At 36.1% G+C, this 16,732-nt stretch overlaps 1 protein-coding gene across 9 annotated transcripts in view; it reads right to left on the minus strand.

Moving 5' to 3' along the window:
* Positions 1–16,732, minus strand: part of IQSEC1 (IQ motif and Sec7 domain ArfGEF 1) — a 328,329-nt gene that overhangs the window by 202,988 nt on the left and 108,609 nt on the right. For 5 of the 9 annotated variants that reach the window (XM_088134152.1, XM_088134143.1, XM_088134141.1 and 2 more), the window contains exon 3: positions 16,498–16,584. The exons of 3 other annotated variants lie outside the window; for them this stretch is intronic. In XM_088134152.1, the coding sequence (XP_087990278.1) occupies positions 16,498–16,584 (87 nt within the window). Of the gene's footprint in view, positions 1–10,025; positions 10,132–16,497; positions 16,585–16,732 lie in introns of those variants that run through there. One more of the 9 variants, XM_088134150.1, reaches the window with a different exon arrangement.

Below are 16,732 nucleotides of genomic sequence, written 5' to 3' on the forward strand. Positions count from 1 at the left end.
CAGTAAGTCATAAATTAAGTGTGCTATCCACAGTAAACTGTGCAGCAGGTGCTATCTATACTATCTTTATACTGGTGAATTAAGAAAGAGGCCAACAATAGCAGAACTACCTTAAATCAGAGTATGTTAAGCCCCATTTGTTATTAGATATATTCTGAAGGTTGAAGGCTTGGTTTGTGCTGCTAAATAAGGAACTTTAAGCAACATTGGAAGACAAGATGGATTTTTTCCTTTCTTCCTCGCTTTTCACTAGAACTTTCCTTTTCTGTTTTATAAAGCAATTATTTTAGCTGCTTAAACAAGTTAATGAATGTTTTTTAAAATGTTATTGTAATTATTGTGAAGAATTCCACATGCCGATAGAGTAATGGCCCAATGACTGGCAACTAGGTTGGAAAATAGAAAAAAAGAGAGAGAGAAAATAGTATTCTTTCTACAACAGATAGCAGAACTCCAACACCACCTTTTATTTAAAAACAACAACAACAAAGGAATAATAATTATGGACAGATGAATAAAACTTGCATAGTGACTCCTAAAGTTAATGCTCTGAATTTGTTTCCATGATACTAGACCTTTTTTATTACACATATAAAGAATTATAATTAGATTAAAAGATCACAGAGATCTATGTGAAAAGAAGTAATTATACACTCCCACTTTGCTACATTGAGGGTGGTAGTAATTATTGTTTATGTTTCTTGAAAATATACAAAGATACAACATAAATTCTTAGCCCTCTTTAGTAAGCAAATTAAAAGACTCAGGTAATGCCAAGAAGATACATATATCTACCCATAATATCTACATCAGAGGATACGAAATTAATTACAGTTTGTTGTTGCTTAACATCTTACTGTAGGAACAGCTGTAGGAATATTGAAAATACTGTTCTGTGAACACAGCAATTCATCTCTGGGCACATACATGTTAGGTATAACATTTGGATAAATATACCTGCTTTTTGCTCCTTAAAATGCTTCCCTTACAATGCATGAAACTACTGGAATAATACAAAAAAGTACAAAGAAGAGACTATGGTGATGCTGCATTGTGCTAGATAAAAAAGAAGCAATAAAAAACTGTAAATTAGAAGTATCTTGAGCTATTTATTAGTCATTATAGAGTAATACTTGTTTTTTCCGAGTGGACAAATGTCTATTTTACTTTGCATCTAACGGCAGAGGATGAGATGGTTAATAGCATCACTGAAGCAATGAGCATGCAACTGAGCAAACTCAGGGAGGCAGTGAAGGACAGGAAGGTCTGGTGCGATATGGTTCATGCGGTCACGGAGAGTCGGACACGACTTAACGACTGAACAACAACAAAAATCTTTCCTCACTTTTATCTTGAAATAATTTTCATGTTTGTCAGCTAATCATATGAAATTTTATACTGCATAGAAAAATAATTTAGCACCCTGAATTTAGGTTGAATCATGACATTCAGATAGGAGATTTCACATAGAAAATGTACATTTCAGAAATTCATTTAACAGATACAATTTTTTGGTGGAAGCTAAAGTGTTCTTTGTGTGTATGTCAGCATTCCTGGAAGTGGGTTCTAACCAGAGCAAGTTTAGGTGAAACATGCTTTATAACTATTACAGAAAAGAGATGTATTTAGAATAGAAGAATAGAATAGAATTCTTTATTGGCCAAGTATGATTAGACATACAAGGAATTTGACTTCGGTGCAAACAGCTCTCAGTGTATTTGCAGAGCATCAGGAAATAAAGAATAATAGAAAAGTAATAACATTAAGCAACGGAAACCCCGCCTCCTGTGCTCGCCACCTGGGCTCTGCTCTAGGAAGGAGGCACTGGCAAATCACTTCCGAAACACTTGCCTTGAAAACTCCAAGGACTCGTCCAAGCAGTCACTGCAGAGTCGGTAACGACTGAGCGCAGATAAAAAAAAAATAATGTTATATACTAAAACTATGCAGTCAAAAGAGGAGAATTGGAGGAAGAATAATACTGTAGCTATTGACTAACATATATTCATTTTTTAAAAAGAGAAGCTATTATCCAACATATATTCACATTTAACAGAGCATTATCAGTCACGTCTTAGCAGCCATATTTTATCATACAATGTCAATCAATATGTCATACTGCATTAATTAGGTGTTCCGCAGATCAATGCCATGAGGGAAAAAACTGTTCCGATGTCTAGATGTTTTAACATATGGTGCTCTGTAGCGCCATCCTGAGGGAAGAAGTTGAAACAATTTATGTCCAGGATGAGAGGGATCTGCAGATATCTTCTCCACCCTCCTTTTGACCCTCACAGTATACAGATCTTCTATAGAAGGCAAGCGGATTGCAGTTATTCTTTCTAAAGACTTAACTATCGGTTGGAGTCTGTCCTGTTTGGTTACAGAGTCAGATCAGACAGTTACAGAGGAACAGATAACAGACTCAATGGTTCCGCTATAAAACTGTGCCAAAAGCTCCTGAGGTAATTTAAACTTCCTAAGTTGATGCAGGAAGAACATCCTTTGTTGTGCCTTTTTGATGATGGTTCTGATGTTAAGTGTCCATTTAAGGTCTTGGGAGTTTATAGAACCCAAGAACTTAAAGGACTCTACTACTGATCCTGGGCTGTCGAGTATAGTAAGGAGAGGGGAATTAGAAGAATTTACAAAAAATACATCATAGCGATAGGCAAACCTAGTGTCTAGCTAGCTACAACCTACCAGGAGAAGAGTCAAAAGAACATGGTCTCTGTGCATGTACTGTATGTCTGGAAAGAAAAACAGAAGGAAGTGACCTCAGATTAGCAAACTTTCTGGCAAAGAGCATGCAGAGTGACAAAGAGGGGACTCACAGTAAATTCTTAATTCTCTGTCTGTTCTCTACTGCTCCCTAGGTTATGAGGTGCTGAAGGGTCAGTACAATTGGCTCTGCAGCTTAGTGCAAAGGCTGAATGACAGCATTTATTTGGATGAGCAGCATTTCAGCTCAATGAATTCTCTTCTTGAGCATCTTGCACATAGCGATACTTGGTGTCTATGTGCTTTGTTGTGCACGCAATTCTCTCCATTTGGGCAACTGAATATATCTTTGTCCTCATACAGGAATACTGGCTTGGGCTCAACTATCTCAAAGTCTGTTCATTAAAAGCTTATGTAGCCACAGAGCCGCTTTGCATATTTGTACTGCAAATACATACTGTGCTTTGGTGGATGATAGGGCAACAACTGACTGATTTTTGCTTGCCCAGATGATAAATCCAACTTCACCGAGGAACGCTTGTCTGTTTGTGGATTTATGAGCTGTCCTGTCTTCTGTCCAATCTGTGTCCATGTAGCCAGGTTACTGCTGTCTGACAGTCTAAGATTTAAGAATGTAGTGTCCTTAAGACATATGCTCACCCTCTTGACTCCAGTACAATCTCCTTTGGTTGCTGCATTTACCAATTGATACACAGGACTTTTACTGCTATAGCAATGTCTGGTCTTATCACTATGGCTGAGTATAGAAGCTTTGCAAATGCACTCCTGAATCTGTCAATCTTGACAGGGGCTCATTATTTGCTGTTTGTTTTAGGAAGCCGGTTTCCATAGGTGCACGGCTTTGTTGGCTTCAGTGAACCTAGGAACTCAGGATGATATTTTGTCTTCTATCTTTGGCTGGGGAAGTAACTTCCATCCTTTTCTCTTTCTATCTAGATGCTAAGATAGTAGGAGCTATTTCCCAGCTCTTTCACCTCTGTTTTCTTGTTGAGGTTCTTTACAAACTTTTAGCCATCCTTCTTATCTTGGCAACAAATAACTAAATCATCCACATAGGTGAGAATGAAAGTCTATCTGTAATTTATGCATCTGGAATAAAGACAAGGATCTTTTGTGAAGCCTTGCTTGACCAGCATCTTGTTCAACTTCTCATTCCAGGTTCCAGCTGTTTGTTTTAGGCAGTAGAAGCTGTAGAAACTTGCATACTAGATTTTTTTTCCTGGTCCCTTAAATCCAGGTGGATGCTGCATGTAAATGTCTTCCTTGATTTCTCCATACAGAAATATAGTATTTACATCAAGGTGATTGACTTGACATGTCTTGCTGCTGCTATATTGAGCAGTATCCTTATAGAAGTGTGTTTGACTACTGGTGACAATGTCTCATCATAGCCTTCACCATACTTCTGAGCGTATCATTTGGCCATCAGTCTGGTTTTATGGTGTGGACTCCCTCTTTTGCATTATCTGCAGAGTCTTGAAAACAACTTCACCCCATGGTTGTATTCCTTGCAGGCAGCTCAATAAGTTTCCAAGTGTAATTCTTGTGGAGTACTTCATTCACTTTTCTGTAGCCTTTCTCCATTTCTCTCCTTCAGAGGCTCTCATCCCTTCAATGTCCTTCTATATGCAGGGTTCCTTCCATTTATTCCATCTTGCCATGTGGGACAGCCTTGGAACTCCCTTGTTGGACCTCTTAGAGCATCTGGTTGCAATGCCTTACTTTCCTCATGTGGTTCTGCCACAAAGTCAACTTCTGGGCATGCAAGGATGTCTTATGAAGCTTGTAATCTCTGCTTGCCTGGATATAGAAACAAAAACTGATACCTTTTTTTCTCTCTAGGGCATAGACTATTGTAGTTTCATGCAGAATACCCTGCTGTTTCAATACTTTACATGTTGCCTGCTGCATATTGGCCCAATTGTCTGGGCAAAATATTTGAGGCTTTTCCCCAAATTGGTTGCTTGCTAAAGCCACATATTATTTATATTTCTCCAGACCTAACTCTTTTCACTAATCAAATAACAAAATGAGTATCTTGTGGGATGCAAGAATATATTTGTTTCCATCTAGTGTAGTAATATACATTGGCCCACAAACATCACCATGCACCAACTTTTTTCTCTTCATTTATAGGCTTAGTGACTTTGGCCTTTACACAGCATCCACATCAGGACTGATCTGTGCATGGATTTAACTTAACTGCTTGAGCTAAGCCCTCCAATTTACGAACAGAATCTGGGTCCATTTTGCTGGAAAAATACCTTTCATAAGCAATTGTGCACTCCCAGTTACATAACAATAATTGTCTTCGTCTTACACCACATCCTTTCTCTGTGATACACTTTACTGGAAGGAAACTTGCTCCAGATTTCGGACATATAAAGCCTCTTTCATTGTTAAATCAAGCACCTCTCCTTTACCTAATGCACAGTGGAAATTTTCAGAGTCTCTCCCAGCTGAGGTGATCTTTTGTCCATTTGCCAAATAAATGGTAAATTTATGCTCATTAAGTTCAATTAACCTCTTTTTCTCTTTAATGAAATTAGAACTTGTGGCACAATCAAAACAGATGCTATCTGGTAGTCCATTTGTTCTTGCTTTCATTGCTTGATCTCCTTCTGGCCTTTTTTAATACTGGGCTGAGATGAATCATTCTATGGAATGCAGTCTAATGGGTCTGTCATTTCTCACTTTCCTAGGACAAATGACTTGCAGATGATTCAAGCCATTGCAAATGAAAAATTCCTTTCTTTTCTTCTGGCCTTACAAGCAGATTCTTCACTGAGAACTGCATTTTGTACTTGAGATTTATACAGATTACAATCTTGCAAACAATGCATTACAGAATTAATATCAGTTTCCTCTTTCATTTCTATTGCATGTACCACAGCTTGGTAACTTCTAGCAAATGAACTTAAAATGAAGGCAACAAGCATTTCTTTTCCTTCTAGTTGCTCAAGGTGGGTGCTCTCTCTCTGCAGTTTTAGATTGAACTGTACTCCAGACACTTGTTGTATAGCCTTCTGTAAAAAAATCACCTTACAGGCTGTGGATTTTTTCTCAAATAAATCTGAGCAGATTTCTCAGTTATCTTTGGTCTGATTTAAATTTCTTAAATGCACAATAATGGAGTCACTCACCACCAGGCATATTATTCCAGATGCTTTGTGATCTGCTGCATCCCAGGTTCCTCATGACTGCCCTGATTTACTGAGCCTCTCTTTGTCAAGCAAAACGATGATTCCTTGAGACTTAAAGACCATTTCCTCTTGAAGAGCCAGAAGGAGAATTTTGGTCCTTCCAGCTTCTCCCTGGGCTGAAATTTTTCTGACTCTATTTCTGAAAGTTGTCTGTTTCCTTTTCTAAACTTTCCCTTCAGGAGAGAGGTTCACCTCTTTCTTTTATGGAACCTGTTTAATACCTTAACTGTGGTCATTGGAGACTAGGATTTTGTTCAAGGTTGAAGTGTTCTCCCTGTGTGAGAGAGAGATTTCTTGAGAATGGGAATCTAATCTGAGCAATGATCAGTGAAACAGGTTTTATAACTGTAACAGGAGATTTATGTACAGGAAATATATAATAGAAATAGTCAGTGTAGTACCAAGCTAGCTATATTATTCCCAGGCATGCACACCCAAAGCATGTGTTCTTTTGACTCTCCTCCTGAAGAGATGTAGCTTAACAGATGCTAGGCTTTGCTGAGCTCTATAATGTACTTCTTGTTATGTAATCTTCTTAATGTTATAGTTATAAAATCTGTTTTACTAATCCTTACAGGTACACTGATATGCACACCCAGAACACTTCAACCTCCAATAAACAGTTTATCTGTTAAACGAATTTCTGAAAATTCTGAAACAGTGCCATTTATATTTTGTAAAATATAAATGTAAAACCTGCTTCATGAATCATTACTCAGGTTAGATTCTTGCTTTCAGGAGCAAGATTTAATACTGTAATGTAATTACTAAGGGTAATTAAGACAAGAACTAATAAAAATAATCAGAATGTTATACAAAAAGAAATAACACAGGATGCAATTTTGTGCAACTTTTTATTTTAGTTCAAAATATGTGAATTGAACTTATTAGATTACATTCTATATGCATTCCAAATTGCATGAGGAAAAAGCAAGAATAGTGAGAATATGGAGTAGAAAATGCAAAGGGGGAAGCACCAGATGACCATATTCCACTTTGTGTATGTTTGACTTTGAAATAAGCCAGAATCTTTATTGCATTCATGGACGATAGTGTCAGCTGTAAACACACCAACTAGTGAAAACAGTGGAAGGAACAGATATGGTACTCTGACTATATAAAACATTAAGACAGGACTTCTCTATTATCTTGAAGATAGACTTCTAGATTGAGAAGATGGGCAGTAGAATTGATATATAACATTATTTTCCCTGCCAAGGAGGTGAAAAAAGAGTTAGAGGAAGAGAATGTTATGAGAATAAACATTTAATAGTAATATGGTCTATTTGTAAGTAATCATGTGCTAGGGATTTTACACAACTTTTCACTTGGATTCATAAGTAACTTCGTGGGAAGTCCTATTTGATTGGAAAATTATTACATTTATTTTGGCCCACCTCATAACTTCCATTCAATTAGATGAAAAATAAATTGGAACTTTTTAATTGCAGGAATGGCCTCCATCCAAAGCTATTTCTTACAGGTATGGCTATACTTTTTAAAAGAACTGTTCTTCCAGTGTCTCCTGAGTTCCCAGCATCATGAATAACACTACAATCCATAAATTAAACTCTCAAATTACAAGAGGAATGTGGAATACCTATATCTGTAAAGCTGCAGCATAAACACACCAACTAGTAAAAACAGTGGAAGGAACAGATATGGTACTCTGACTATATAGAACATTGAGACAGAACTTCTCTATTATCTTGAAGATAGACTTCTAGATTCAAAATGTATTTATATATCTCAAATATATTATTTATATATTTTAAATATATTTATATAATTCGAATATATTATTTGAAACAAATAAATAAATACGTAAATAAGTAAATAAGTGCTCAGTATTGGGAGGCCCCATCAGCAGTTTTAGACAGGAGATATAAGGGCACTGCATTCAAATCTAGACTACACCCATGTGGAGAAGGAGCCACTGAAACCATTAGACATATCTTACTATACTGCTTGTTATATGTTGACATCCACCTTGAGCTGATTACCCCACACCTAACCAAATTCCCTGGTATTTTTATCAGTTTTATTGATAACTATTACTATCAGACTCAAATGACTCTATTTCTTTAAGTCGGCCCAAATTTGTCATGTATTATGTAAAATGTATAGCAATTTGATTGGCACGCTTATCTAATTTCATAACTAATATTAGTTTCACGTATGTAAAGTGTTTTATGGCCTGGTCATTGACCATGACTGGTCTCTCTTTCCCTCTGCACTGGAAAGAAATAATGCCAATTAAGCAGAAAGTTTGCATATCATTCTTTATCAGCACCACCACTGGTGGCTATTTTCTTTAATTAAATAGCAGGTTAAAGAATGGAAAGAAATATGACAAAGAAAAGAAAATATAAAAATCTAGAAACAAATACCACTCTTCTTGCATCACTATGAAAAAAAATTGTTCCAAAGACTGCTAATTTATTTTGTATTCAATTGCAGTAACTAGAGACAACCAAGATAGAGTAATTTAGGTTTGTCTATCTTTCATAGGAATGTTTCTTTTCCTTCATTTTATAATAACAAAAAAAGAAAAAAACAAAAAGGAAGAAAACAAAAAGATACATACATTATCAAAAAGAACCAATTACATAACAAGTGCTTAAAGAAATAAGTGGAAAAAATATAACAGAAAAAATAATAATAAAAAAGAAAATATAAAGTATAATATGTTGTTACAATAAACAGTTACAATTATATATATATAATGCAAATAGTACGCAAGTATGTGTGTGTGTGTATACACACACACACACACACATACAGTTGCATACTATAATATGTAGTATTAATAATACAATTATATAGCTATCGTGCTTTTTCCTAACCTACTGTATTTTGTATAAATGAGTCCCATATTTCATTATACGTGTCCACACAATGTCTGTGTCTACAGGCAATCTGCTCATAGGTGGCAAGTATAACATCAGCCTTATAAGGTGGACCAGATGAAGAAACAGACACCATGTAAGCCTAAAACTACTTTTATTAGAGCAGAATCTTGCAAGTTCCCCTCCTCCCTCTTATATTTTCATGTGAATTAGGGGAGCACCTGACTTAGGTATTTTCATAAATCTCTATCTTTGTATGAGCTGAAGTCACATTTATGTGTTTGCTGCCTTGGTAACAGATCTTCCCCCTCTCTCTACACTTCTCAGAACAGCCTACTCCTCTCCATTATTATATTTGAAACTACTTTTAAAATTTGTCTTGGTTGGTAGCCTAACTCTGAGTAGGGGATTTTGCTGTTTGAGTACCTCAGAACTACCTGTATCTCCCTAATCTGTGATATATTGGAAAGAATGCACAGTTATTCTACTGAGGTAAATGAAGTCTATTAATGCATGTTATGTAATATTATCTGATCATAGATAGAAAGGATCCTTGCAATCTATCCAATTTCAAAATCTAACAGTTAAGATGTTATTTATAGTTCAGTCTCTCTTCTCTAAGTTGAGAATTACTGTTGAGTCTATTATTAAAACTTATATTTAGGATCCTCAAAGTTCCATTCTTATCATTATTCCTTTCTTTCTGCAGTTAAGCCTTTAAAAAGCTTACCCTCCATGGGAAAATACATTATTGTAATAAAGTAGCAACACAAATAAAACTATGCAGTATAGGAATAAGCAAAAGATAATCTTGTACATAAAACATTGCTACTGGATTTTAATAAAATATGTTACATGCTTCAGTCATTGCCCATCACATCCAGGTTTTGTGATTATAGAATATGTATAAAAATCTTGTTCCTTATGAATGATTTCTGTCCTTATTAATAATTTTACAGTGAAAAACCTTATCAAGGTATTAAAACAATAAATATGGACACATATTTAGAGCTGTGTCTTCCTGCAATCGTCTAGCACAATTCTCCCAGGCCAATTTCTGCTTACTATTATACAAGAGACTATGAATTCTAAACAACAGCCTTCTTTCTCATCAGGATAATCAGTGCAGTTGACTAATATCTTTCTGATGCTTCAGAAGCCATCATATCGTTAGGACAATAATAACAACAAACATTATTTTGAAAGAAAAATATCTCAGAATTTTTTTTACCTCATAGAGGTGTTGAACAAATTTTATGCAGATAGGTAGTACAAGAAAATGATGGTATTTCTTTGGCACTATAACGTCCTTTGCAATATATTTTTGCTTTCACGGGTGCTGCTGGGGGGGAAAAAGAAGAGAAACAGTCTCCAGTTTCAAGATTTTTAGACCACAGTTTTTAGATAACATGTGTTGAAGAATGGATACAAAAATTTGAACTATCAGGCAAATAATGTAAATGGAAACCAATCAGCATGGTTATAAAGGAAGATGTCACATGAATGTATGTATAGGAAAATAAAACAAATCTACAAATACTAAATAAAAAATCATTTCAAACAAAACAATATTTTGGGGAATTTTATTTGTCAGATGCCCAGTGGCATTCGTGAATATGTTTCTTTAGTTTCAGTTATACATGGAAGCAAAATTTAAATAGGTATTGCCTGGATGAAGGAGTGCGAAAACTCAGTGGAAACCCAGGCTTTTTGGGATACTTTAAAAATGTCTGGAATGAAAAAAGAAGGGTGGAGTTGATCAAGGCATTTCAAGATGACTGTACAGAAAGATGACTGTACTGAAATGGACTAAACCCATTTTTTGGTTTCATAGAGAAAAAAATCTACAGTACTGTGCAAATGTCTTAGACAGGTGTGAAAAAATACTGTAAAGTAAGAATGCTTTCAAAAATACATATTGTAATTGTTTATGTTTACCAATTTACAAAATGCAAAGTGAGCGAACAGAAGAGAAATCTAAATCAAATCAATATTTGGTGTGACTACCCTTTGGCCTCAAAACAGCATCAGTTCTTACACTTGCACACTTTGTACACTTGCACAAAGTCAGGGATCTTGTAGGATTAGAGTCAGGTGTATGATGTGCTGTTCAAGCTCTTTTGAAGAAGTGCAAAGAAACGGGCAACGCTGAGGACCATAGACGCAGTGGTCGGCCAAGGAAATTTAACGCAGCAGATGAAAAGACACATCATGCTTACTTCCCTTCAACATCGGAAGATGTCCAGCAGTGCCATCAGCACAGAACTGGCAGAAACCAGTGGGACCCAGGTACACCCATCTACTGTCCAGAGAGGTCTGGTCAGAAGTGGTCTTCATGGAAGAATTGCAGCCAAAAAGCCATACCTCCCACGTCGAAACAAGGCTAAGCAACTCAACTATGCACTCAAAAATGGCAGCAGGTGCTCTGGACTGATGAGTCAAAGTTGGAAAGATTTGGCTGTAGCAGGAGGCAGTTTGTTCGCCGAAGGGCTGGAGAGCAGTACAATAATGAGTGTCTGCAGGCAACAGTGAAACATGGTGGAGGTTCCTTGCATGTTTGGGGCTGCATTTCTGCAAATGGAGTTGGAGATTTGGTCAGGATCGATGGTGTCCTCAATGCTGAGAAATACAGGCAGATACTTATCCACCATGCCATACCATCAGGGAGGCATGTGATTGGCCCCAAATTTATTCTGCAGCAGGATAACAACCCCAAACATACAGCCAATGTCATTAAGAACTATCCTCAACGTAAAGAAGAACAAGGAGTCCTGGAACTGATGGTTTTGCCCCCACAGAGCCCTGATCTCAACATCATGGAGTCTGTCTGGGATTACATGAAGAGACAGAAGGATCTGAGGCAGCCTACATCCACAGGAGACCTGTGGTTAGTTCTCCAAGATGTTTGAAACAACCTACCTGCCAAGTTCCTTCAACAACTCTGTGCAAGTGTACCTCGAAGAATTGATGCTGCTTTGAAGGCAAAAGGTGGTCACACCAAATATTGATTTGATATGGGTTTTTCTTCTGTTCACTCACTTTGCATTTTGTAAATTGATAAACATAAACAATTACAATATATATTTTTGAAAGTATTCTTACTTTACAGCATTTTTTCACACCTCCCTAAAACCTTTGCACAGTACTGTATATCTGCTAAAAACAAATTATTTCAAATTATATCTTATACACGAATGATCATTTTCTTTGCTTCAGGTAGTCCATAAATTGTCAAAAGCAAGAAGAAAAGCAGTATAAAAAGTATTAATGATTCCAAAGTTCTTATTTCAGGGAAAATAGTTGCAACAGTGAATACAAATCAACCAATTAACTAATAGTAAAATTAGTCAGATTTTAAAGTGGTGCTATTAATCTCAAGACTCATGAATGCATTTATCATGAACAGTTCAAATGAACTATTTAGGCCATCAAGTCCAACCCCTATTCAATGAGTAATTCAGTTTAAAATATCCCCAAACAAATGGCTGTCCAGCTTCTGTTTAAAATTGTTCAGAGAAGAGAAGTTCACCACCATCTTTTGTAACTGTTTCTAGTAGTGAACTGTTTTTAGTGGTAGAATGTTTTTCCTAACATTCAAGTGGCATCTGCCTTCCTCTAACATAAGACCATTAATCTATTTCTCTTTTCATTCTTGCATGCAATATTAATTACTCTGGATTATTTTACAAATTAATCTTGCAACCTAATGTTAGAATTAACCAACTGTTCTTGCTGTTTGTTCTGTTTGGGGAGCACCAAAAATATAAATACAGTTAACATGTATATTCTTCCCTCAGAGGAAGACTGATCTACAAATATAACAGCTAAATATGAGCTGTACATGTGTACTGAAAAATGAAGCATCTTCAGAATTAGCTAAACAAGAGGCCTGATTTAGAGACTGGGGAAGAGTTATCTTTCCATAAGATCTTGAACAAACACATAAGTGGCAGAGGAAACAAATCCAGAATTCAAGTGCAAACTCCCATATAGCCTGAGATACTACTATTATCACTAAGCATGAATAATCCTGGACTCTTATCCAATTTCTAATCTTGGTATCATTTGCCTATGTAAGTAAAGAAATATAAAATAGCAGGAATTGTAGGGTTTTATCCTAAGTTAGCAAAAATCAGATGTACAGGTAGGCAGTACCTGGCTTAACAGTAGTACTTGTGAGAAGGATCTCGATATCTTGGTAGACTACAGATTAAGCCTGAGCCATCAGTGTGCTGCAACTGCCAAAAGAGCCAATGCAGTCTTGAGCTAAATCAACAGAAGAATAGTACTGAGATCACAGGAAGTTATAGTTCCACTCTGCACTGCACTGGCCAGACTGCATCTGGAAATCTGTCTCCAGTTCTGGTTACCACAATACAAGAAGGATGCTAAAGAACGGAAAAAGACTGCAGAGAAGTGCAACAAGATGGTAAAAGGCTTAGAGGCTAAATCCTATGAAGAATGGTTAAAAGAACTGGGTATGTTTAGCTTAAAGAAATAAGACTAAGAGTGATAGCAGTCTTCAATACTTGAAGGACTGTTATAGGGAAGAGGACATGGCTTTATTCTTCATAGTGCCTGCAGGCAGGACAAGAACCAACAGGGAGAAGCTTTATAGAGAGCAATCCAAACTGAAATAAGAAATAATTTCCTGACCATGAAACTATGAAGCAGTGGAACAGCCTGCCTCCTGGAGTTGTGAGTGCCTTAGTCACTGGCAATTTTTGAACAAAGGTTGGAATGTGATTTGTTTGGGATAGTCTGAGGATTTCTGCTTTGGGCAGGGTGATGGACTAGAAACAAGATCCTTTCAACCCTATGATTCTATGGTTTGGAAGTATTATATCCAGAGAAGGACTTGGGTGTAATCTTTGACAACAAAAATTAAATATAAAACAGCAGTGTGAGATGGCTGCTAGAACAGCCAATGCAGTTAGAATTTTTTTTTTAATGTGAAGTCCTTATTTCCCTTTACTTTGCATTTGTGAGACCACACCTAGAATACTGTTTACAATTCTGAGCACTGCATTTCCAGAAAGACATTGACAGATTAGAACAGCTCCAGAGGAGGGCAACAAAGATGAAACAGGGATCTGAGGACATGCTTTATGAGGACAAGCTGAAGGAAGTTGGAATGTTTAGTCTGCAGAAGACTTAAGAGAGATACCCACGTTCAGGTACTTAAAGGCTGTACAGGAAAGACAATCATTCTGTGGCTACAGAAATTAGAACCAGAAAGAATAGATATAAGTTGCAGCTACCTAGGTTTAATTTAAATATATGGAAAAACTTCCTGAGTAAGATCTGTAAAACAGAACAGTCTACTTATGTGGTTGTACGCTCTCTTTTATGGTCTGTTTCAGCTCCACAGTTCTATGACTTCTCTTATTCTGGGGTGAAGCTGAAGTCTCATTCAAATCAAGCTATATTTCAGGTGACTTCATAAATAAATCCATATAGTTTTCTTGGGGGCAGTATGGAAGAGGTTTGCCATTGCTTCCTCTGAACAAACAAATACAGGACTGAGTGAGTCACATGCACAATAACTTTAATCAGTTAATGATTCAAAACAGCAATTAGCACTTATGCTATACGGGAACAGAAGAGAGTATCATGGGATGTTATTTATATACCCAAATAGTTGCAGTTAATAGTTGATGATACAGGGATTTCAGGACATGGATGAAATCTGGATGAAAAACGACTGAACGGAAATAGGCTATCAGTATTAAGGTACATAAAAGCGTGCTATAAGAATGATGATCAGAAGCTATTTTCCCTTGTCACAGAAACTAGGACTAGAAATAATGGGTATAATAATTAGATTTCATTCAAATATAAGGAAAACCTTCCTGATGGTAAGATAGGTACAAAAATTGAACAGTATCCTTATGGTGGTTATGGGTTCTCCATCTCTGGAGATATTTAAGAAGAGCCTGGTCAGCCACATCTCAAGGATTGTTTGATTGGTCTTCTTATACAGTATATCACAGAGTTGCACAAGATGGTCTTTGTGGTCCCTCCCTTTCCGCTTCATAGTTCCATGACTGCATGATGTTATGAAGTGCTTCGGATTCCGAGGCAGAAAGGTGCTTTGGAGTTCTTAAATGTAACACCTGATTGCAGCTCCTTAAGCATGTCCAGCTATCTTCTACAACTTCCGCACAATCCAGAGAAAATAAGGATTTGGTTTAAGGAGTTATAGACAGGTGCTACATGGTACTCCTACAAGCTCAAAAATATCTCTTTACCTTTAAATCCAAGTATTGTACAGCTGTAATAGTAAGCTCTAATGAAAATTCAAGTCCAAGGTAATTTATAAGTTTGCTATGGATTTTTTAAAAAAATCTGTTTGAATGCATACATGTTTAGAATTGAAAGTACATTCATTTTGCAGAGATTTCTTCTTGTCAAATCAACAATGTTATTTATTACAAGAAGACAGTAACATACTTTCCATGTTTTTAGTAAAACTACTAACTGTATGTTCTATTTTTATGTATTAAATAAGAAAATGAATTAATTTTAATTTGATTAGGAAATATGCTTTCAAGGGACCATGAGATCGTAAGACTGCAACCTAACAGACCATCTCAGATGCAAATGAAGTATTAATTAAACAAAAATAGTAGGAAAAAGGTTCCTTAATGGGTATTTTTTTACATTTCCTTCAAACAGGTATGTTATCCCCATATAATAAAGAACCATCATGTGCTGGAGGTACAATAATGCTGCAATTTGTGATCCACTGAACAGTGAATGAATCCACCATTCATTAATTCTAAGCTGCCATCTCTATGACCGCCTTCTCTTTTTGTAGTCTTCACCAATGGTAAAACCAGCTCATGTAGTTCGTTTCTAGTCAGTTGCTTTGCATGGCTTAGGCTTTGCCTTTGCCTTGGTGCATCACAAAGCATGTAAACATGCTATATAGCAAAGATCAAGATATACTTAAAAACGAAAAAAGAAAAAACCCTATTCCAAATGACAATGGTTTGGGCAAACTGGCTTTTATTGTACTGAGAGTGTCTACAAGGGCATAACACATTCACTCTTTCCAAATTGCTTATATTTATAAGGGAGAAAACCTAACAACAAAGAGAAACAGAGGATAATGCTGAATATGGAATTAATAAATTATATGGACATACATCTTGTATGACAAACTATGTTTCAGCATTTACAGATCTAGGATTTACTGCTGATTCTTTCCTAAAGAAGGAAAATGCCATGATTTTTCAACATACTATTAATATTTAATATAAATATTTAGCCATGAAATGGCAAATTGACACTAACTTTTACTGATTAAAAAACAAAACTAGATATCCATTTTATATGTAGTCTTCATGTATAATTTTTAAAGCAATCTTGAATACTTGCTAGACTAGAAAGGTGGGTGTAAATAAGATAAATATATTTTTATCTTATGCCTTTGTTAATCCATGTATATCCCCATATGTCCTTTGTTTATTTAGTGAATAAAAACAGGAATAATTAGACCCACTATGCTAATTCTCTCTGGAATTTCTACAAAAACTTACAGTCTGCAAATCTATTTACATTTTTTTAAAAAATGATTTCAATGGGTAATGACTTTCATAGCAAACTCTTTTTATCACACAGGGCTCCCAAAATTAAATAAATGTATGGTCAGATCTCTCTATGAAAGGAAGAAGTGGGTGGTCCATCACTACTCTTACCTGTACTCTGAGTGTGTGGCAGGGAGAGTTAGCAGAGTATGGTACAATGGAGCTGGACAGCAAAACTGGTGCAGAGTATTTATAGACCTACGACACAAGGAAAAACAAAGTCAACACACTGAGTGTTTAGTATGGGGCTTTCTAATGGAAAAGTAGGTGCTGCTGGTTACATCTGAGTTGTTTCACTCAGTTTTCATTTGATAAAAAGTAAAAATAAACTAAATCCTTAATTCCA

The sequence above is a fragment of the Python bivittatus genome, unplaced genomic scaffold (genome assembly GCF_059951505.1).
Source record: "Python bivittatus isolate LINGU-HERP-01145 unplaced genomic scaffold, Pbiv_v1 ctg000080_np1212, whole genome shotgun sequence".
NCBI lineage: Eukaryota > Metazoa > Chordata > Lepidosauria > Squamata > Pythonidae > Python > Python bivittatus.